The sequence below is a fragment of the Lissotriton vulgaris genome, chromosome 9 (genome assembly GCF_964263255.1).
Source record: "Lissotriton vulgaris chromosome 9, aLisVul1.2, whole genome shotgun sequence".
Classification (NCBI taxonomy): Eukaryota; Metazoa; Chordata; class Amphibia; order Caudata; family Salamandridae; genus Lissotriton; species Lissotriton vulgaris.
Window position 1 is genome coordinate 26,572,066 of NC_141697.1, and position 23,611 is coordinate 26,595,676.

General features: G+C 45.1%; 1 protein-coding gene across 1 annotated transcript in view; it reads right to left on the bottom strand.

Moving 5' to 3' along the window:
• AKAP6 (A-kinase anchoring protein 6) overlaps positions 1-23,611 on the bottom strand; it is a 593,433-nt gene that overhangs the window by 393,294 nt on the left and 176,528 nt on the right. Inside the window, exons 2-3 of the mRNA XM_086936952.1 lie at positions 17,938-18,189; positions 532-2,253 (exon numbers count right to left, since the gene is read on the bottom strand). Of these exons, the coding sequence (XP_086793078.1) occupies positions 532-2,253; positions 17,938-18,189 (1,974 nt within the window). The remainder of the gene's footprint in view (positions 1-531; positions 2,254-17,937; positions 18,190-23,611) is intronic.

Below are 23,611 nucleotides of genomic sequence, written 5' to 3' on the forward strand. Positions count from 1 at the left end.
CTGTTGTTTTTGAAAGCACGATAAAGTGACAATAAACTCCTTACCGGTGTCCATAACGGTATCTCCTCTCCCCTTCAACCAGCTTAAGCCTTCCATGAGAATTCCACTTTGAGATAAATACCCCGGACACCCAAACATCTCAACTTCTCCCAATGCTATCAGAAGATACATTTTTATTTTCACATTTGTTTATAAGACTCATTACAATTAATCTGTTCCTAATAATATTGTAAAATGTACCTGAAACATTACTCTGATTTTAGGCCTGGTGTAAAGCCAGATCTATGGAAATGAATCCACTCTGATACAGCCAATGTTGCTGCTGCTTCTGGAGTCTTCCTGTTCACACTAATGTCTCTAATAGTGACCCTTTGGCTGGAATCTAGCTTTTGAATCAATATTTTTTAGAAGCTGATTGCAACCTCTTATAATTTGCCCAAATTTTCATACTGAATCCATCAAACTATTGGCTCTGATGCCAATTTAAAGCCACGGAAATCAAGAAATGCATCTTTACGTGGAAGCGCTTACCTCGATTTTATCCCAGACCGCCTCGTAGTTCTCCTGGTGCTTGATGTCCTGCACCAGTTCTTGGATGAGGCTGGTTTTGCTGGCTGTTGGCAGTCCCAGACCGGAGGCATCAGGCTTTTTGGGTCCAGGCGATGGCACGAAGAGGTCCTCATCAGAGAAAATGTCGCTGAGAGGCCCCGACTCAATACTGTCGTCCAGAGATGGGGCAATGTCACTGGAAGAGCTGGGTGAGGCGCGGCCCAGCCTGTGCTGTTTCTTGCGGAGAGGGAAAATGGGGTACATCTCGGAGTCCGAGTTCATCTCCGACAGCTCCCAGTCGTCAATGTTCTGGATGGCCTCCCCGCTGGAGGTGGGCGGCACCAGCCTGGCCAAGTTCTCCAGCTTCAGAGCCAGCACCTCGGTCTGCTTGAGGTGCGAGGGCAGGGCTAGGTACTCGTCGGACCCGTACCAGGCACCCACCTGCTTGTCCGTAGTACTCTCGCCGCTCACCGACGAGGAGCCATCTTTGGCCCCGCCATCCTGCGGGGCAGAGGGGGAGCAGTTCCAGGTTCCAGAGTCCCCAGAAGACCAGCTCGCCAGGCTGCTGGGTGGGAGCACTGCTTCCTCTAGCTTGCTGTGGGACTGTGAGGCTGGGAGGTCATGGGTCTGAACTGTCAAGGGCTCAGGGAGGGGCACAATGTCATGGTCATCCACTTGGTGGTCGGTCCATGAGGGTCCAGCAGCTGGCACCAAATCCCTTTCTCTGTGGGCACTCTCCTGCCAGCATGGAGATGAGTCAGACCCATTTGTCCTTGCTTGGCACCTAGCTCCCTCTTTCCCATCAAGCGTCTTCTGCTGCAGCTTTCCATTCGGACGTCCACAGGCCGCATGTTCTCCAGGGTGGGGATGGGTGATTTTGTGGGACTTCTTGGTCTTCTCCTCCAATCTTTGATCTCCTGTTCTGAACAAGCAGTTGTACGACTGGCTAATGCCGGATGAACCATTGCAGTAAGATGCCCTCAGGGGCAGGCAGAGCTTGGACCGGTCTGGGGCATCGAATAGTGAAGGAGAACTCCGGCTCAACTCGGTCTTCGAGGCGAGTAGCGAGCTGGCTGACCGCCCTGAGGTCTTCGTCCTGCTGTCCGAGGCCTCCACATCTTCTAGAAACAAACCCCTCTTGGGCATGGTGGGCTGCGTGGGTGAGTCCTCGTTGTAGTTGAAACAGTCTCTGATTGGTCTCTTGGGAGGAGCACTCTCACAGTGATGAGAGGTCCTGCATCTGGGTTCAGCACTGGCAACAAGAGAGCAAGGTGCATCAGACCCAGCAGCTGGTCCACCTGTGGCATGCGGTGCCTCCTCAAGACCTCGAAAGGACCCCACGGGTAATGATGGAAGAACGCTTGATGTACTAGAGTCTTTGATGCCCTCGTTCCCGCTCAGACCTCCTGCTGAAAGCTTCTCGGGCACCTCCACGTCAACAGAGTTGGTCACAACAGTCAACAAGCCTACATTCTTCACCAGGTCTGGGACATCCTGCTCCATCTCAGTGCAGGCCCACAGATCTGGGGCTTTCTCCAGCCCAGTGGCCACCTCGCCCACACCGCTGTTGAGTAGCTCCTCACTGGGGCTGTAGTCTGAAAGTTCAAAGGCTGTGATGCCGCAGTCTAAGGAGAGGTAGTTCTGGGAGCATCGTATGGTGAGCTGTCCTGAGTCGTCTACTTCAGTGAGTGCGTCGAGGCGGTCCTGAAAGAGAAAGGAACCATGGTGAAGCAGGACACTTGCAATGGGCTTGGAGGTAACATACGCTGCTCTACCCACTCCGGCTGCTGATGGAGGAGCCCTACCCTAGTAGCCACCTCTGGGAACTCTTCATGCAGAGGTAGCCACAGTGGCCTGCTCTGTAAAGTCACACTGTAGTGGAATGCACAATGTGCTGCTCTGTAAACTCACACTGTAGACATAGCTGCATTAACCTGCTCTGTAAACTCTCTATGCAGAGGTATCCACAATAACTGATCTGTAAACACACTCAGCCACATGCATCAAAGGAAATTGCAATCGCAAATGGTGCGAATCGCAAAATTCGGCCGTTTGCGAATGCAATTTCCATTTTTGGGATGCATTAACATTTTAGTAGGTTTCGCAATTTAAGAAATCGCTAAATTGCGATTTCTTAAATTGCGATTGCATTTAAGGAATCTCAAATTGAGATTTCTTAAATGCAATGCATCAAACTTTAAAAATTTGCGAATTCGCAAATAAGGGGAGCAAATTACCAAGAAGTTGACCTTTATGGTAATTTGCAAAACTTTGAAAAATGCACTAAAGTGCATTTTTCAAAGTTCCTTTTTACACACACACACACATGCCCTTGCGGCATGCGAGTGTGCAAAACGTACTCCTAAGCAGATTTCAGGGGTGCAACAGGGTGTCTTTTGGACACCCCTGCAACCTTGAAATTGCATTCTTAATTTGCGAATTTTCAATGGTGAATTGCAAATTAAGAATGTCTTTCCATTCATTCCTATGGGCCTCTAGGCCAATAGGAATGGATGGGGAGGTATTCCTTAATTGCGATTCTCAATTAGAGAATCGCAATTAAGGAATTTTAAGAAATCACTATTTTTATAGCGATTTCTTGATGCATTGCATTTTGCAATTCCTTAATTGCGATTCCTTATTTTTCGCAATTAAGGAATCGCAAAATGCAATATTGATGCATGTGCCTGATAGTGCAGACATAGCTGCATTAACCTACTCTGTAAACTTACACTGCAGTGGGATGCATAATACTCTGCAGTGTAAATACATGCTGCAGACATAGGTGCATTAACCTACTCTGTAAACTCACACTGCAGTGGGATGCATGATAATCTGCTGTGTAAACACATACTGCAGACATAGCTGCATTAACCTACTCTGTAAACTTACACTGCAGTGGGATGCATGATACTCTGTTGTGTAAACACATACTGCAGACATAGGTGCATTAACCTACTCTGTAAACTCACACTGCAGTGGGATGCATGATACTCTGCTGTGTAAATACATAGTGCAGACATAGCTGCATTAACCTACTCTGTAAACTTACACTGCAGTGGGATGCATGATACTCTGCTGTGTAAACACATACTGCAGACATAGCTGCATTAACCTACTCTGTAAACTTACACTGCAGTGGGATGCATGATACTCTGTTGTGTAAACACATACTGCAGACATAGGTGCATTAACCTACTCTGTAAACTCACACTGCAGTGGGATGCATGATACTCTGCTGTGTAAATACATAGTGCAGACATAGCTGCATTAACCTACTCTGTAAACTTACACTGCAGTGGGATGCATGATACTCTGCTGTGTAAACACATACTGCAGACATAGGTGCATTAACCTACTCTGTAAACTCACACTGCAGTGGGATGCATGATACTCGGCTGTGTAAACACATACTGCAGACATAGCTGCATTAACCTACTCTGTAAACTTACACTGCAGTGGGATGCATGATACTCTGCTGTGTAAACACATACTGCAGACATAGGTGCATTAACCTACTCTGTAAACTCACACTGCAGTGGGATGCATGATACTCTGCTGTGTAAATACATAGTGCAGACATAGCTGCATTAACCTGTTCTGTAAACTCTATATGCAGTGGTATCTACAATAACTTGCTCTGTAAACTCACAGTGCAGAGGTATCCACAATACCTGATCTGTAAACACACACTGTAGCGGAATGCACAATACCCTGCTTTGTAAAGTCACAATGCAGCAGTAGCCACAATAACCGCTCTGTAAACTCACACTGAAGTCATAGTTGCAATCACCTACTCTGTAAACTCACACTGTATCAGGATGCATTAAACCCCGATTTATAAACACATACTGCAGACAAAGCTGCATTAACCTACTCTGTAAACGTACACTGCAGTGGGATGCATGATACTCTGCTTTGTAAACACACACTGTAGACATAGCTGCATTCACCTACTCTGTAAACTCACACTGCAGTGGGATGCTTGATACTCTGCTGTGTTAACACATACTGTAGACATAGCTGCATTACCTACTCTGTAAACTCACACTGCAGTGGGATGCATGATACCCTGCTTTGTAAACACACACTGTAGACATAGCTGCATTCACCTACTCTGTAAACTAATACTGCAGTGGGATGCATGATACTCTGCTGTGTAAACACATACTGCAGACATAGCTGCATTAACCTACTCTGTAAACTCACACTGCAGTGGGATGCACAATAACTACTCTGTAAACACATACTGCAGACATAGCTGCATTAACATGCTCTGTAAACTCACAATGTATCAGGATGCATGATTCACACGATTGCATACATGATGCAACACATACTAGTCACAATGTAGTGGTAGCCACAAACTGCTCTATAAACACATACTGTAGACATACCTTCATTAACCTACTCTGTAAACTCACACTGCAGTGGGATGCATGATACTCTGCTGTGTAAACACATACTGTAAACATAGCTGCATTAACCTACTCTGTAAACTTACACTGCATTGGGATGCATGATACTCTGCTGTGTAAACACATACTGCAGACATAGCTGCATTAACCTACTCTGTAAACTTACACTGCAGTGGGATGCATAATATTCTGCAGTGTAAATACATACTGCAGACATAGGTGCATTAACCTACTCTGTAAACTCACACTGCAGTGGGATGCATGATACTCTGCTGTGTAAACACATACTGCAGACATAGCTGCATTAACCTACTCTGTAAACTTACACTGCAGTGGGATGCATGATACTCTGTTGTGTAAACACATACTGCAGACATAGGTGCATTAACCTACTCTGTAAACTCAAACTGCAGTGGGATGCATGATACTCTGCTGTGTAAATACATAGTGCAGACATAGCTGCATTAACCTACTCTGTAAACTTACACTGCAGTGGGATGCATGATACTCTGCTGTGTAAACACATACTGCAGACATAGGTGCATTAACCTACTCTGTAAACTCACACTGCAGTGGGATGCAGGATACTCTGCTGTGTAAACACATACTGTAAACATAGCTGCATTAACCTACTCTGTAAACTTACACTGCAGTGGGATGCATGATACTCTGCTGTGTAAACACATACTGCAGACATAGCTGCATTAACCTACTCTGTAAACTCACACTGTATCAGGATGCACGATTCACACGATTGCATGCATGAAGCAACACATACTAGTCACAATGCAGTGGTAGCCACAACAACTGCTCTATAAACACATACTGTAGACATAGCTGCATTCACCTACTCTGTAAACTCACACTGCAGTGGGATGCATGATACTCTGCTGTGTAAACACATACTGTAGACATAGCTGCATTCACCTACTCTGTAAACTCACACTGCAGTGGGATGCACAATAACTGCTCTGTAAACACATACTGCAGACATAGCTGCATTCACCTACTCTGTAAACTCACACTGCAGTGGGATGCATGATACTCTGCTGTGTAAACACATACTGTAGACATAGCTGCATTCACCTACTCTGTAAACTCACACTGCAGTGGGATGCATGATACTCTGCTGTGTAAACACATACTGTAGACATAGCTGCATTAACCTACTCTGTAAACTCGCACTGCAGTGGGATGCACAATAACTGCTCTGTAAACACATACTGCAGACATAGCTGCATTAACATGCTCTGTAAACTCACACTGTATCAGGATGCATGATTCACACGATTGCATGCATGATGCAACACATACTGGTCACAATGCAGTGGTAGCCACAATAACTGCTCTATAAACACATACTGTAGACATAGCTGCATTAACCTGCTCTGTAAACTTACACTGCAGTGGGATGCATGATACCCTGCTTTGTAAACACACACTGTAGACATAGCTGCATTCACCTACTCTGTAAACTAACACTGCAGTGGGATGCATGATACTCTGCTGTGTAAACACATACTGCAGACATAGCTGCATTAACCTAATCTGTAAACTTACACTGCAGTGGGATGCATGATACTCTGCTGTGTAAACACATACTGTAGACATAGCTGCATTAACCTACTCTGTAAACTCACACTGCAGTGGGATGCACAATAACTACTCTGTAAACACATACTGCAGACATAGCTGCATTAACATGCTCTGTAAACTCACAATGTATCAGGATGCATGATTCACACGATTGCATACATGATGCAACACATACGAGTCACAATGCAGTGGTAGCCACAAACTGCTCTATAAACACATACTGTAGACATAGCTTCATTAACCTACTCTGTAAACTCACACTGCAGTGGGATGCATGATACTCTGCTGTGTAAACACATATTGTAAACATAGCTGCATTAACCTACTCTGTAAACTTACACTGCAGTGGGATGCAGGATACTCTGCTGTGTAAACACATACTGCAGACATAGCTGCATTAACCTACTCTGTAAACTCACACTGTATCAGGATGCATGATTCACACGATTGCATGCATGATGCAACACATACTAGTCACAATGCAGTGGTAGCCACAACAAAAGCTCTATAAACACATACTGTAGACATAGCTGCATTCACCTACTCTGTAAACTCACACTGCAGTGGGATTCATGATACTCTGCTGTGTAAACACATACTGTAGACATAGCTGCATTCACCTACTCTGTAAACTCACACTGCAGTGGGATGCACAATAACTGCTCTGTAAACACATACTGCAGACATAGCTGCATTCACCTACTCTGTAAACTCACACTGCCGTGGGATGCATGATACTCTGCCGTGTAAACACATACTGTAGACATAGCTGCATTCACCTACTCTGTAAACTCACACTGCAGTGGGATGCATGATACTCTGCTGTGTAAACACATACTGTAGACATAGCTGCATTAACCTACTCTGTAAACTCGCACTGCAGTGGGATGCACAATAACTGCTCTGTAAACACATACTGCAGACATAGCTGCATTAACATGCTCTGTAAACTCACACTGTATCAGGATGCATGATTCACACGATTGCATGCATGATGCAACACATACTAGTCACAATGCAGTGGTAGCCACAATAACTGCTCTATAAACACATACTGTAGACATAGCTGCTTTAACCTTCTCTGTAAACTTACACTGCAGTGGGATGCATGATACTCTGCTGTGTAAACACATACTGTAGACATAGCTGCATTAACCTACTCTGTAAACTCACACTGCAGTGGGATGCATGATACCCTGCTGTGTAAACACATAATGAAGACATAGCTGCATTAACCTGCTCTGTAAACTCGCAATGTAGCGGGCTGCACCATACTGTGCTCTGTAAACCCACACTGCAGAAATAGTTGCATTAACCTGCTCTGTAAACTTGCAATGCAGAGGTAGCCATGAAGAGTTGCTCTGTAAACTCATCGGTGTACTTCGTAAACTCGCACTGCAGCTCTAGCTGCATTAACCTGCTCTGTAAACCCAGACTGCGGAGGGATTCATAATACCTTGCTCTGTAAACACACACTGCAGATCTACCAGCTGTAGCTGCATTACCTGCTCTGTAAACTCAGACTGCGGAGGGATTTGTGATACCATGCTCTGTAAACTTACACTGCAGTGGGATGCATGGTACCCTGCACTGTAAACACACACTGCATTCATAGCTGCATTAACCTGCTCTGTAAACTTACAACGCAGAGGTAGCCATGATGACTGGATCTGTAAACCCAGACTGCAGAGGGGTTCATGATACCATGCTCTGTAAACACACACTGTAGATGTACCTGCATTTGCCTGCCCTGTAAACTCACAATGCAATGGTAGCCACAACGGCCTGCTATGGAAACTCACCCTGCGTTATACCGTGATTTGTCCTCTCAATTCTCACTCCGAGTGAAGAGCCCACAACCGGCGTCTTTCTTACTGTAGACGCCGGTTGTGGGCTCTTTACTCAGAGCGAGAATTGAGGGGACACACTCGTGCCTCGCCGAGATTGATCCGGTCCGTTATTGACTGCCATCGTGATTACACGTTGAATTTTCATCATTACCCGCCATTGATCTGGCTTTTTTCGGCCTCTTCTCTGGAACCGGCTGATTATTGGCTGTCATCTATTCATCCTTTCACTTCTATCCAATTGTCTTACTACCCTGCTGGGTTGGAATTATCCCCGGATGTGGGTAGTCCAATTTCGGATGCAGCCATATAGCCCTGAAGAGTTGTAGAATACTCTCTTCTACAACGAAACACGTGTCGGCTGCTGTTTGTAAACTGTACTCGATGCACGAGTAAAAGACACGTTTAAGAACAAAGACTCCTTCCTGGGACGGTCCTATTTTGCTCCTAACAATTATCTATTGGATTATTTATTGCCTAAATGTGTGCGCAGGATTTCTGCTTAACTGTTGTTGTTGTGTGGTTCTCCATACATCGAGGGGTTTTGAGGGTTTCCCCTTCCTGTTAGCACCATTCTGAATTTTGTAAGCTTAGTATACACATTACGTTTACTCTGCCTGAGCGCCACTACTTCCTGGGTACTAAAACCCGTCCCAGCGTATCAATACCTTGTCCTGTAAACTCACACTGAAAACAGAGCCATAATACCCTGCCCTGTAAACGCACACTGCAAACAGAACCATAGTACCCTGCCCTGTAAACGCACACTGCAAACAGAACCATAATACCCTGCCCTGTAAACGCACACTGCAAACAGAACCATAGTACCCTATCCTGTACATTCACACTGCAAACAGAGCCATAATATCCTGTAAACTCACACTGCAAACAGAGCCATAATACCCTGTCCTGTAAACACACACTGCAAACAGAGCTATAATACCCTGTCCTGTAAACACACACTGCAAACAGAGCCATAATATCCTGTAAACTCACACTGCAAACAGACCCATAATACCCTGTCCTGTAAACTCACACTGCAAACAGACCCATAATACCCTGTCCTGTAAACACACACTGCAAACAGAACCATAGTACCCTATCCTGTACATTCACACTGCAAACAGAGCCATAATATCCTGTAAACTCACACTGCAAACAGACCCATAATACCCTGTCCTGTAAACACACACTGCAAACAGAGCTATAATACCCTGTCCTGTAAACACACACTGCAAACAGAGCTATAATACCCTGTCCTGTAAACTCACACTGCAAACAGAGCCATAATACCTGTCCTGTAAACTCACACTGCAAACAGAGCCATAATACCTGTCCTGTAAACTCACACTGCAAACTGAGCCATAATATCCTGTCAACACACACTGCAAACAGAGCCATAATACCCTGTCCTGTAAACACACATTGCAAACAGAGCCATAATATCCTGTAAACTCACACTGCAAACAGAGCCATAATACCCAGTCCTGTAAACTCACACTGCAAACGGAACTATATTCCCTTGTCCTGTAATCTCACACTGCAAACTGAGCCATAGTACCCTGTCCTGTGAACCCACACTGCAAACAGAGCCATAATATACTGTAAACTCACACTGCAAACAGAGCCATAATACCCTGTCCTGTAAATGCACACTGCAAACAGAGCTATAGTACCCTGTCCTGTAAACTCACACTGCAAACAGAGCCATAATACCCTGTCCTGTAGACTCACACTGCAAACAGAGCCATAATACCCTGTCCTGTAAACTCACACTGCAAACAGAGCTATAATACCCTGTCCTGTAAACTCACACTGCAAACAGAGCCATAGTACCCTGTCCTGTAAACTCACACTGCAAACAGACCCATAATACCCTGTCCTGTAAACTTACACTGCAAACAGGGCAATAGTACTCTGTCCTGTAAACTCACACTGCAAACAGAGCCATAATATCCTGTCAACACACACTGCAAACAAAGCCATAATACCCCGGTCCTGTAAACTCACACTGAAAACAGAGCCATAATACCCTGCCCTGTAAACACACACTGCAAACAGAACCATAATACCCTGCCCTGTAAACACACACTGCAAACAGAACCATAGTACCCTATCCTGTACATTCACACTGCAAACAGAGCCATAATATCCTGTAAACTCACACTGCAAACAGAGCCATAATACCCTGTCCTGTAAACACACACTGCAAACAGAGATATAATACCCTGTCCTGTAAACACACACTGCAAACAGAGCCATAGTACCCTGTAAACTCACACTGCAAACAGACCCATAATACCCTGTCCTGTAAACTCACACTGCAAACAGACCCATAATACCCTGTCCTGTAAACACACACTGCAAACAGAACCATAGTACCCTATCCTGTACATTCACACTGCAAACAGAGCCATAATATCCTGTAAACTCACACTGCAAACAGACCCATAATACCCTGTCCTGTAAACACACACTGCAAACAGAGCTATAATACCCTGTCCTGTAAACACACACTGCAAACAGAGCTATAATACCCTGTCCTGTAAACTCACACTGCAAACAGAGCCATAATACCTGTCCTGTAAACTCACACTGCAAACAGAGCCATAATACCTGTCCTGTAAACTCACACTGCAAACTGAGCCATAATACCCTGTCTTGTAAACACACACTGCAAACAGAACCATAATACCCTGCCCTGTAAACACACACTGCAAACAGAGCCATAATACCCTGCCCTGTAAACGCACACTGCAAACAGAACCATAGTACCCTGTCCTGTACATTCACACTGCAAACAGAGCCATAATATCCTGTAAACTCACACTGCAAACAGAGCCATAATACCCTGTCCTGTAAACACACACTGCAAACAGAGCTATAATACCCTGTCCTGTAAACACACACTGCAAACAGAGCCATAATATCCTGTAAACTCACACTGCAAACAGACCCATAATACCCTGTCCTGTAAACTCACACTGCAAACAGACCCATAATACCCTGTCCTGTAAACACACACTGCAAACAGAACCATAGTACCCTATCCTGTACATTCACACTGCAAACAGAGCCATAATATCCTGTAAACTCACACTGCAAACAGACCCATAATACCCTGTCCTGTAAACACACACTGCAAACAGAGCTATAATACCCTGTCCTGTAAACACACACTGCAAACAGAGCTATAATACCCTGTCCTGTAAACTCACACTGCAAACAGAGCCATAATACCTGTCCTGTAAACTCACACTGCAAACAGAGCCATAATACCTGTCCTGTAAACTCACACTGCAAACTGAGCCATAATATCCTGTCAACACACACTGCAAACAGAGCCATAATACCCTGTCCTGTAAACACACATTGCAAACAGAGCCATAATATCCTGTAAACTCACACTGCAAACAGAGCCATAATACCCAGTCCTGTAAACTCACACTGCAAACGGAACTACATTCCCTTGTCCTGTAATCTCACACTGCAAACTGAGCCATAGTACCCTGTCCTGTGAACCCACACTGCAAACAGAGCCATAATATACTGTAAACTCACACTGCAAACAGAGCCATAATACCCTGTCCTGTAAATGCACACTGCAAACAGAGCTATAGTACCCTGTCCTGTAAACTCACACTGCAAACAGAGCCATAATACCCTGTCCTGTAGACTCACACTGCAAACAGAGCCATAATACCCTGTCCTGTAAACTCACACTGCAAACAGAGCTATAATACCCTGTCCTGTAAACTCACACTGCAAACAGAGCCATAGTACCCTGTCCTGTAAACTCACACTGCAAACAGACCCATAATACCCTGTCCTGTAAACTTACACTGCAAACAGGGCAATAGTACTCTGTCCTGTAAACTCACACTGCAAACAGAGCCATAATATCCTGTCAACACACACTGCAAACAAAGCCATAATACCCCGGTCCTGTAAACTCACACTGAAAACAGAGCCATAATACCCTGCCCTGTAAACACACACTGCAAACAGAACCATAATACCCTGCCCTGTAAACACACACTGCAAACAGAACCATAGTACCCTATCCTGTACATTCACACTGCAAACAGAGCCATAATATCCTGTAAACTCACACTGCAAACAGAGCCATAATACCCTGTCCTGTAAACACACACTGCAAACAGAGCTATAATACCCTGTCCTGTAAACACACACTGCAAACAGAGCCATAATATCCTGTAAACTCACACTGCAAACAGACCCATAATACCCTGTCCTGTAAACTCACACTGCAAACAGACCCATAATACCCTGTCCTGTAAACACACACTGCAAACAGAACCATAGTACCCTATCCTGTACATTCACACTGCAAACAGAGCCATAATATCCTGTAAACTCACACTGCAAACAGACCCATAATACCCTGTCCTGTAAACACACACTGCAAACAGAGCTATAATACCCTGTCCTGTAAACACACACTGCAAACAGAGCTATAATACCCTGTCCTGTAAACTCACACTGCAAACAGAGCCATAATACCTGTCCTGTAAACTCACACTGCAAACAGAGCCATAATACCTGTCCTGTAAACTCACACTGCAAACTGAGCCATAATATCCTGTCAACACACACTGCAAACAGAGCCATAATACCCTGTCCTGTAAACACACATTGCAAACAGAGCCATAATATCCTGTAAACTCACACTGCAAACAGAGCCATAATACCCAGTCCTGTAAACTCACACTGCAAACGGAACTATATTCCCTTGTCCTGTAATCTCACACTGCAAACTGAGCCATAGTACCCTGTCCTGTGAACCCACACTGCAAACAGAGCCATAATATACTGTAAACTCACACTGCAAACAGAGCCATAATACCCTGTCCTGTAAATGCACACTGCAAACAGAGCTATAGTACCCTGTCCTGTAAACTCACACTGCAAACAGAGCCATAATACCCTGTCCTGTAGACTCACACTGCAAACAGAGCCATAATACCCTGTCCTGTAAACTCACACTGCAAACAGAGCTATAATACCCTGTCCTGTAAACTCACACTGCAAACAGAGCCATAGTACCCTGTCCTGTAAACTCACACTGCAAACAGACCCATAATACCCTGTCCTGTAAACTTACACTGCAAACAGGGCAATAGTACTCTGTCCTGTAAACTCACACTGCAAACAGAGCCATAATATCCTGTCAACACACACTGCAAACAAAGCCATAATACCCCGGTCCTGTAAACTCACACTGAAAACAGAGCCATAATACCCTGCCCTGTAAACACACACTGCAAACAGAACCATAATACCCTGCCCTGTAAACACACACTGCAAACAGAACCATAGTACCCTATCCTGTACATTCACACTGCAAACAGAGCCATAATATCCTGTAAACTCACACTGCAAACAGAGCCATAATACCCTGTCTTGTAAACACACACTGCAAACAGAACCATAATACCCTGCCCTGTAAACACACACTGCAAACAGAGCCATAATACCCTGCCCTGTAAACGCACACTGCAAACAGAACCATAGTACCCTGTCCTGTACATTCACACTGCAAACAGAGCCATAATATCCTGTAAACTCACACTGCAAACAGAGCCATAATACCCTGTCCTGTAAACACACACTGCAAACAGAGCTATAATACCCTGTCCTGTAAACACACACTGCAAACAGAGCCATAATATCCTGTAAACTCACACTGCAAACAGACCCATAATACCCTGTCCTGTAAACTCACACTGCAAACAGACCCATAATACCCTGTCCTGTAAACACACACTGCAAACAGAACCATAGTACCCTATCCTGTACATTCACACTGCAAACAGAGCCATAATATCCTGTAAACTCACACTGCAAACAGACCCATAATACCCTGTCCTGTAAACACACACTGCAAACAGAGCTATAATACCCTGTCCTGTAAACACACACTGCAAACAGAGCTATAATACCCTGTCCTGTAAACTCACACTGCAAACAGAGCCATAATACCTGTCCTGTAAACTCACACTGCAAACAGAGCCATAATACCTGTCCTGTAAACTCACACTGCAAACTGAGCCATAATATCCTGTCAACACACACTGCAAACAGAGCCATAATACCCTGTCCTGTAAACACACATTGCAAACAGAGCCATAATATCCTGTAAACTCACACTGCAAACAGAGCCATAATACCCAGTCCTGTAAACTCACACTGCAAACGGAACTATATTCCCTTGTCCTGTAATCTCACACTGCAAACTGAGCCATAGTACCCTGTCCTGTGAACCCACACTGCAAACAGAGCCATAATATACTGTAAACTCACACTGCAAACAGAGCCATAATACCCTGTCCTGTAAATGCACACTGCAAACAGAGCTATAGTACCCTGTCCTGTAAACTCACACTGCAAACAGAGCCATAATACCCTGTCCTGTAGACTCACACTGCAAACAGAGCCATAATACCCTGTCCTGTAAACTCACACTGCAAACAGAGCTATAATACCCTGTCCTGTAAACTCACACTGCAAACAGAGCCATAGTACCCTGTCCTGTAAACTCACACTGCAAACAGACCCATAATACCCTGTCCTGTAAACTTACACTGCAAACAGGGCAATAGTACTCTGTCCTGTAAACTCACACTGCAAACAGAGCCATAATATCCTGTCAACACACACTGCAAACAAAGCCATAATACCCCGGTCCTGTAAACTCACACTGAAAACAGAGCCATAATACCCTGCCCTGTAAACACACACTGCAAACAGAACCATAATACCCTGCCCTGTAAACACACACTGCAAACAGAACCATAGTACCCTATCCTGTACATTCACACTGCAAACAGAGCCATAATATCCTGTAAACTCACACTGCAAACAGAGCCATAATACCCTGTCCTGTAAACACACACTGCAAACAGAGCTATAATACCCTGTCCTGTAAACACACACTGCAAACAGAGCCATAATATCCTGTAAACTCACACTGCAAACAGACCCATAATACCCTGTCCTGTAAACTCACACTGCAAACAGACCCATAATACCCTGTCCTGTAAACACACACTGCAAACAGAACCATAGTACCCTATCCTGTACATTCACACTGCAAACAGAGCCATAATATCCTGTAAACTCACACTGCAAACAGACCCATAATACCCTGTCCTGTAAACACACACTGCAAACAGAGCTATAATACCCTGTCCTGTAAACACACACTGCAAACAGAGCTATAATACCCTGTCCTGTAAACTCACACTGCAAACAGAGCCATAATACCTGTCCTGTAAACTCACACTGCAAACAGAGCCATAATACCTGTCCTGTAAACTCACACTGCAAACTGAGCCATAATATCCTGTCAACACACACTGCAAACAGAGCCATAATACCCTGTCCTGTAAACACACATTGCAAACAGAGCCATAATATCCTGTAAACTCACACTGCAAACAGAGCCATAATACCCAGTCCTGTAAACTCACACTGCAAACGGAACTATATTCCCTTGTCCTGTAATCTCACACTGCAAACTGAGCCATAGTACCCTGTCCTGTGAACCCACACTGCAAACAGAGCCATAATATACTGTAAACTCACACTGCAAACAGAGCCATAATACCCTGTCCTGTAAATGCACACTGCAAACAGAGCTATAGTACCCTGTCCTGTAAACTCACACTGCAAACAGAGCCATAATACCCTGTCCTGTAGACTCACACTGCAAACAGAGCCATAATACCCTGTCCTGTAAACTCACACTGCAAACAGAGCTATAATACCCTGTCCTGTAAACTCACACTGCAAACAGAGCCATAGTACCCTGTCCTGTAAACTCACACTGCAAACAGACCCATAATACCCTGTCCTGTAAACTTACACTGCAAACAGGGCAATAGTACTCTGTCCTGTAAACTCACACTGCAAACAGAGCCATAATATCCTGTCAACACACACTGCAAACAAAGCCATAATACCCCGGTCCTGTAAACTCACATTGCAAACAGAGCCATAATATCCTGTAAACTCACACTGCAAACAGAGCCATAATATCCAGTCCTGTAAACTCACACTGCAAACAGAACTATATTCCCTTGTCCTGTAATCTCACACTGCAAACTGAGCCATAGTACCCTGTCCTGTGAACCCACACTGCAAACAGAGCCATAATATGCTGTAAACTCACAATGCAAACAGAGCCATAATACCCTGTCCTGTAAACTCACACTGCAAACAGAGCCATAGTACCCTGTCCTGTAAACTCACACTGCCAACAGAGCCATAATACCCTGTCCTGTAAACACACTGCAAACAGAGCCATAATACCCTGTCCTGTAAACTCACACTGCAAACAGAGCCATAATATCCTGTCAACCCCACACTGCAAACTGAGCCATAATACCCTGTACTGTAAACTCACACTGCAAACAGAGCCATAGTACCCTGTCCTGTAAACTCGCACTGTAAACAGAGCCATAATACCCTGTCCTGTAAACTCACACTGCAAACAGAGCCATAGTACCCTGTCCTGTAAACTCACACTGCAAACAGAGCCATAATACCCTGTCCTGTGAACTCACACTGTAAACAGAGCCATAATACCCTGTCCTGTAAACTCACACTGCAAACAGAGCTATAATACTCTGTCCTGTAAACTCACACTGCAAACAGAGTCATAATATCCTGCAAACTCACACTGCAAACAGAGCCATAATACCCTGTGCTGTAAACACACACTGCAAACAGAGCCATATAACCTTTGTCCTGTAGGTCTTACGTTGGTAGTCAGACTTTTAGTTTGACATTGTGTTTCTTGTTTTGACATGTTTTGTAAAACTTTATTGCTGTGTGAGTTGCTGCACCCTCACCATTATAACAAACATTGGCAAAAACGCAAATATATATTTTTTGGTCTCAAAAAGCACACATTGCCACAGTGGTCCCTGGCGCTGAACAAAACTACTTTGTGAGCAGATGTGTTCCCTGTGAAAGAGCAGAATGCTGTCACTCACAGAGAAGCCCGATGATAGGGAGAAAGAAGGAGAGGGAGAGAGAGAAAGAGAAAGAGGGAGAGAAAGAGGGAGAGAGAGGGAGAGGGAGAGAAAGAGAGAGAAAGAGAAAGAGAGAGGGAGAGAATATGAGAGAAAGAGAACGAGAAAGAGAAAGAAAAAAAGAGAGAAAGAAAGAGAAACAGAAATGTAGAAGTTACATAAAAACAGAAAGGTCTTGGTTAACTCAAGCTGGAATTAGAGGTCCCATGCCTCAGACTCTCTTCCTCTGAGTGGGGTCCATAGCTCAGCTATCCCTGAATTGGTCAGTTCCATCTTCCTGGGTCAGGCTGTTCTTACCTTGCTTGTGTTTGGTGCATGTGTGACTGCGCCCCATCATGTTTGCACGGGTCATCCCTCCGCTCTCACCGATTGGCCATCAGTTCCACTCAATCTCTCACCTCCACTACCCATCCCACCAGTTGCTCCACCCCTACCGCAGTTCTCCACCCTAGTGACCCGGATGCGTACCTCTGTGGGCTCCGCGGAGAAGGCTTGCAGGATATCCGTCTGACGGGTGTAGTTGCCGTTGCTGTCCTGCAGTCCGCGTAGTATGCGCTCGCGCAGCACCAGCACCGACACGCGCAGCTGGTGCCACAGCAGCTGCACGCTGTGGATGTCCACAATGACGCTGACCGAGTAGGACAGAAGCTTCAGCGAGAACTCAGTCTCCAGGAGGGCGTGGATCTGCTCCACATGGTCAGAGATGTCCTCGCAGATGTCCTGCAGAGAGAGAGAGGCCATATAAATACTCCCCTCACACAGAGCATGTCCTTCTCCACAACTTCTACTTGTGTTCAAATGTGAGGCCCATTCCACACCTCGGTGGTACTCAGTTCAGTTCAAATAACTTTATTCAAATCAAATCAAATTATCTTTATTCGGTTTTCCATTGTTTTGAAATACCATAAAAGTTTCATAAAATACATTAATTTCATATTCATATATAAAAATCCATTAAAAGCATAAAAAATTCACAATTTGAGTAACAGATATAAAAAGACTGTATAAAAAGACTGTTTTTTGCCAGTGTTCATCTAGATGTAGAGCAATTTAAACCGCTTGTTACAGATTGGTACGATGTCTGATACAAAACTTAAGAAAGTGCACTATAGATTTTGTCATGAGTTCATTTTCTAGGAACTGTAAAGCCAGATAAGCTGGGCGACACTGACGCAACCTCAGGACCTTCAAAAGTGGTATTATCCAGCGCCTGCGTGGTGAAACGTAAAATTTACAAAAAAAGAGTACATGAATAGTGGATTGTAAGGAAATAAAATCACAGGGACAGGGGGAAAGATTAATGGACCAATCATTTTGGGAAGGAAAGGAAATCATACGGTGAAACACATTAAACCTAAAACGGGTCAACAAAGATTTACCATATTGATTTATATTATATTGCAGATATGTTTGAATTGTGGGAACCAACTGTATTAACAAGCATTGTTGTACTGAGGTTTTCCCTATTTGGTTTAACAAACGCATTTGGGACAAGTGTGACAAACATGCTGTTTTTAAATCTTTTTTTGAAATGTCCAATACCGATGGAGGGTCGTCGAAGAATCTTGCAAGTCCAATATCTGTAAGGAAAGATTTTACATAAACCAACCATCTAATCTTCCCCATGTTGTCAAGTTTCATACAGTCTTGGACAATTGTTCTCGTGAGGTGACATTGTTCCGTTGCCCAGATCCTTCACCACAGCATGAGTGGTTGGATTTTAATGATGTCCGAAATATAGTCCACACCAAGTTCAAGGTGACAACCATATGTTGTGGTACTTTTTGGGACTGCCAGCAAGAACCATAAAAATGAATTTTCAATTTTTTGGAGTTGATCTACGTTCGCCCCACCCCATACCCCTGCTCCATAGATCGCGATGCTAAGACATTTTGCATTATACATTTTGAGCATTTCAGTCGTGGGTCTCTTGCCCAACCGCAGTGCAAAAGCCTTCAGCGTACCAACGGCCCTTAAAAAAGCCAATTTACGGGAATTGACAGCTTCTCTCCATTTGAAATCCTCGTCAATTAAAATCCCTAAATAGGGATATGTTTCAGTTCTTTCAAGAGGGGAGTTGTCCACATAGATTTTCTTGGTGTTTTTACGCTTTATACCAGAATGCATCACATATGTCTTTTTTATTTTTACTCTGAGATTCAAGCTGGCCATAAACGAGCAGTACTTGTTCAAAACCCATTGGAGCTGGACTGGGGTTCTTGCCAGAATCACCGCGTCGTCTGCGTATAATAAAGCTGGTATCTGCCGACGACCGGCTACTGGAAGATCTTCTGCACTCTCAAGGATGATAGCCTCTAGCCCGTTAGTATACAGGGTAAATAAGAAAGGGGCCAGCACACGAATCATAAAAGTTTACATACATACATTAAATAATAAAATAAAAAGTGCTTAGGAAAATTTTGTGCAAAGGGAAAAGAAGCTCCTACTCATTTGTTGAGCCTGGAAAGGATTACAGGCGGAGTCAGCCCTGCCAGGGTCTGAACCTGTGAAACACTGATCTCTGCGGCATGAGCTGAATCGGCTGAGCCACTTAGCAGCCTCTCAGCAGCATTGGGGAATCCTTTTTCCCTGCGCTCTTCTCGGGTTATCCAGCCGCGGCCGCTGCAGGTAAGAGCGGTGGGGCCGGGTGAGGGGGGGTTTCGAGAGACAACCACGAGGGAAAACGTTACCTGCAGCGGCTGGTGTTGTCCTCTGTTCTTTCACCATTTCACACAGACGGCACAAGTGTAGAGATTCAACAGGGTGTTTACATGAGTTCCACTGAGGGAGCTGGTGGCATTGTTCACTGTGGAGCGCACTCTGCGTGTCAGAGAGGGAGGCAGAATCTACAAAAAAATGAATTTACAAGAAGGTGATGTTACGTGGTCTTTGCGTAACACACCCCTTTTCAGTTCCTTTCTGGACCTGGAAGGAATTGTAATTACGCCGGAGTAATTTCAGTAATTACGCATTACTCTTGCGGTGCAAAATTATTGAAACTACGCGATTATGCTATTTTGGGAATTTATGTGTAAACTATGGCAAAAATCCTATCGTAGGAGCACAAGAACGACGAACTAAGAGCGAGCGAGCGGCGGCTGGCGAGTGCGGTTAGTGTCCTGGAGCATTTAGTGCTATTTTCTTAGCTCGAAATGTATGCTCTGGACAATTTTGGTTGCAAAGTTGTAATTTGCACAAAGAAATTAGTTCTATATGCTGGATTACACTTCCTACACAATTGAGCATAATTCAGTTATTCCGCTAGAGAGAATTACGCCATGTATGCCCACCCTTATGAATCCTTTGATTGAATTACGCCATGTATGCCCACCCCTATGAATCCTTTGATTGAATTACGCCATGTATGCCCACCCCTATGAATCCTGTGAGTGAATTACGCCAGATACGCCCACCCCTATGAATCCTGTGAGTGAATTACGCCAGATACGCCCACCCCTATGAATCCTGTGAGTGAATTACGCCAGATACGCCCACCCCTATGAATCCTGTGAGTGAATTACGCCAGACACACCCACCCCTATAATCCTGTGAGTGAATTACGCCAGACACGCCCACCCCTATAATCCTGTGAGTGAATTACGCCAGATACGGCCACCCCTATAATCCTGTGAGTGAATTACGTCATGTACGCCCACCCCTATGAATCCTGTGAGTGAATTACGCCAGATACGCCCACTCCTATGAATCCTGCGAGTGAATTACGCCAGATACGTCCACCCCTATAATCCTGTGAGTGAATTACGCCAGATACGCCCACCCCTATAATCCTGTGAGTGAATGACGCCATATACGGCCACCCCTATAATCCTGTGAGTGAATTACGTCATGTACGCCCACCCCTATGAATCCTTTGGTTGAATTACGTCATGTATGCCCCCCCTATGAAATTACGCCAGATACGCCCACCCCTAAGAATCCTGTGAGTGAATTACGCCAGATACGCCCACCCCTATGAATCCTGTGAGTGAATTACGCCAGATACGGCCACCCCTATAACCTGTGAGTGAATGACGCCAGAAACGGCCACCCCTACAATCCTTTCTGTATTTGAGCTGTTCCGCATCTGCAAATTGTGGTGTTTCCCAATAATGCTCGGTAGGAGGCGAAGGGGTCTGGCCTGTTGATCTGGGGGTGTTTCTAATGCAGATGGGGCTTAGGGGGTCATGTGACCTGTGTTACTTGCGAGTGTGACCTGTAGGTCTGGGGGCGCCCCTAATGCACGAGGCTGCAAGGCCAGGAGAGGACTGGGAATGGGGGGTTCTTGAGACCTTCTGCGTTACTGGTGCGAGTGGGACTTTAGCTCTGGGGGGCTCCCAATGAACGAGGGTCGGGGGGCCTTCTGCCCGTCTGTCTTCTTTGTGTGAGTGTGATTGATAGATTTAGGGGTCCCCCTGAAGGTGAATGCTCCAAACCACAGGCGGAGAGGCGGTCGTGTGACCCTCCACATTACTGTTGTAGGTGAGACTTGTACTTTTTTTTACAGTCCTCGGGGGAGGATTTCATTCGGCTTTTTGGGGGCGGGGGTAACCAGGAGAGAGGTTTCTGCAGGCTCCTCACTCTTGTCCCATCCCTCCTTCAACCTTTCTCCTCTCTTCTTTAAGCGCTGTCGATACCTTCCCGACTCGTTCCTTTCCTTCCCGACTCGTTCCTTTCCTTCCCGACTCGTTCCTTTCCTTCTCAACTTGTTCCGTTCCCTCTTTTGGTTTTGTGAGTGGTTTTTGGCCCCCCACACTCTGTACTTCCCTGCTGTTCCACCCCTGGTTTCCCGCCATTCTGCACCATTTGGGGTCCCAAAAAGAATCCAATTTTTTAAATTTCAAAGCGATTGTTTCTGGAGTTTTTTCAATTTCTCGTTTCATTTCTTTCGCCCATTTGTGCGAGGGCAGGTCCTTCTGCCGTCCCACCTGGGCAGACTGCCCCACCCACTCCCGATGAAAGGTTCCTCTGCCCATGTCACCAAGAAGCCAGGCGCCCTCCCTGCACTGGCTGCCCCGGGCCACCAAAGGTGGCTACCTAAGAGGGCGGCCACCCTTAGTGCCAGAGGATGACACAGACCCAAAAGGAGCGGTCTAGTGTTGGGGGACCAGAAGGTTCCCCAGTGAGGTCACTTCCGGGCGGATAAAGGGGTAGGGGTCCAAGGGTATATGACCAGGGGGGTGAGGGTCAAGCGCCCTCTTTGTTCCTGACCTGCGTGATGAGCGGACCCTCTCCCCCCTGACCCCGATCGGTGTGACTGCCCGGACGCTGTTTGCCCTCCCAACCGCTAACCCTGCTTTCGGGCAGTAAGGGAGGGGTTGCTATCTAATACTACTGTCTTTTGTGTTGCAGGCAGAGTGACAGGGCGATCCAATGCAGGAAGATACAGAAGGGTACCCTCTACAGGAGCACCGGAAGGGTGCAAGGGCAAATTATCCCCAGGGAGATCCACGGTGGGACGGTGAGATATGACAAATGAGCCGGATGACATAGGTCAGAGGCATGCAGCATCATTGGAGGACGTCATACCCCTCCCACAATACACACAGACTCCACTCAAAATAAAGCTAACAGCCAAACAGAGCTATAGGAATAATGTACTGTGCGAGGCTCTCTGTAAAGGTAAACAAGGTTTCACATAAAAAGGAAGTGGGGAGAGGATGTGGCCTAACGGCTAGAGCGGGCGACCTTGAAACTGGGGAGCCGGTTTCGAGTCTTGGCGGGCACACTTAACATCCTGTGATCCTGGGCAAATCACTTAATCTCCCAGTGCCTTACAACAATGAAAGCGTACATCTGTAACGCAACTGGTGCTATGTAAAGCGCTCAGATACCTTCGGGTCGAGGTCGCGCTACATAATATATATATATAAATAAATTAAAATCATCCGGAAATAAATTATTTCACTGCTGAGGTACTCGTTTCCCTTCTTCAAGGAGAAAAAGTTTGTTTGCTTATATATATATATATATATATATATATATATATATATATATATATATCTATATATATATATATATATATTCACTGAAAAACCATAGGTTTCAGGCCTTATATAGTTAGGAATTAGCTTTTAAAAAACCTTTGAAATTCACTCAAAAAACTGTAAGTTTTAGGGGTGTTAGAGTTAGCTGGACATTTCAC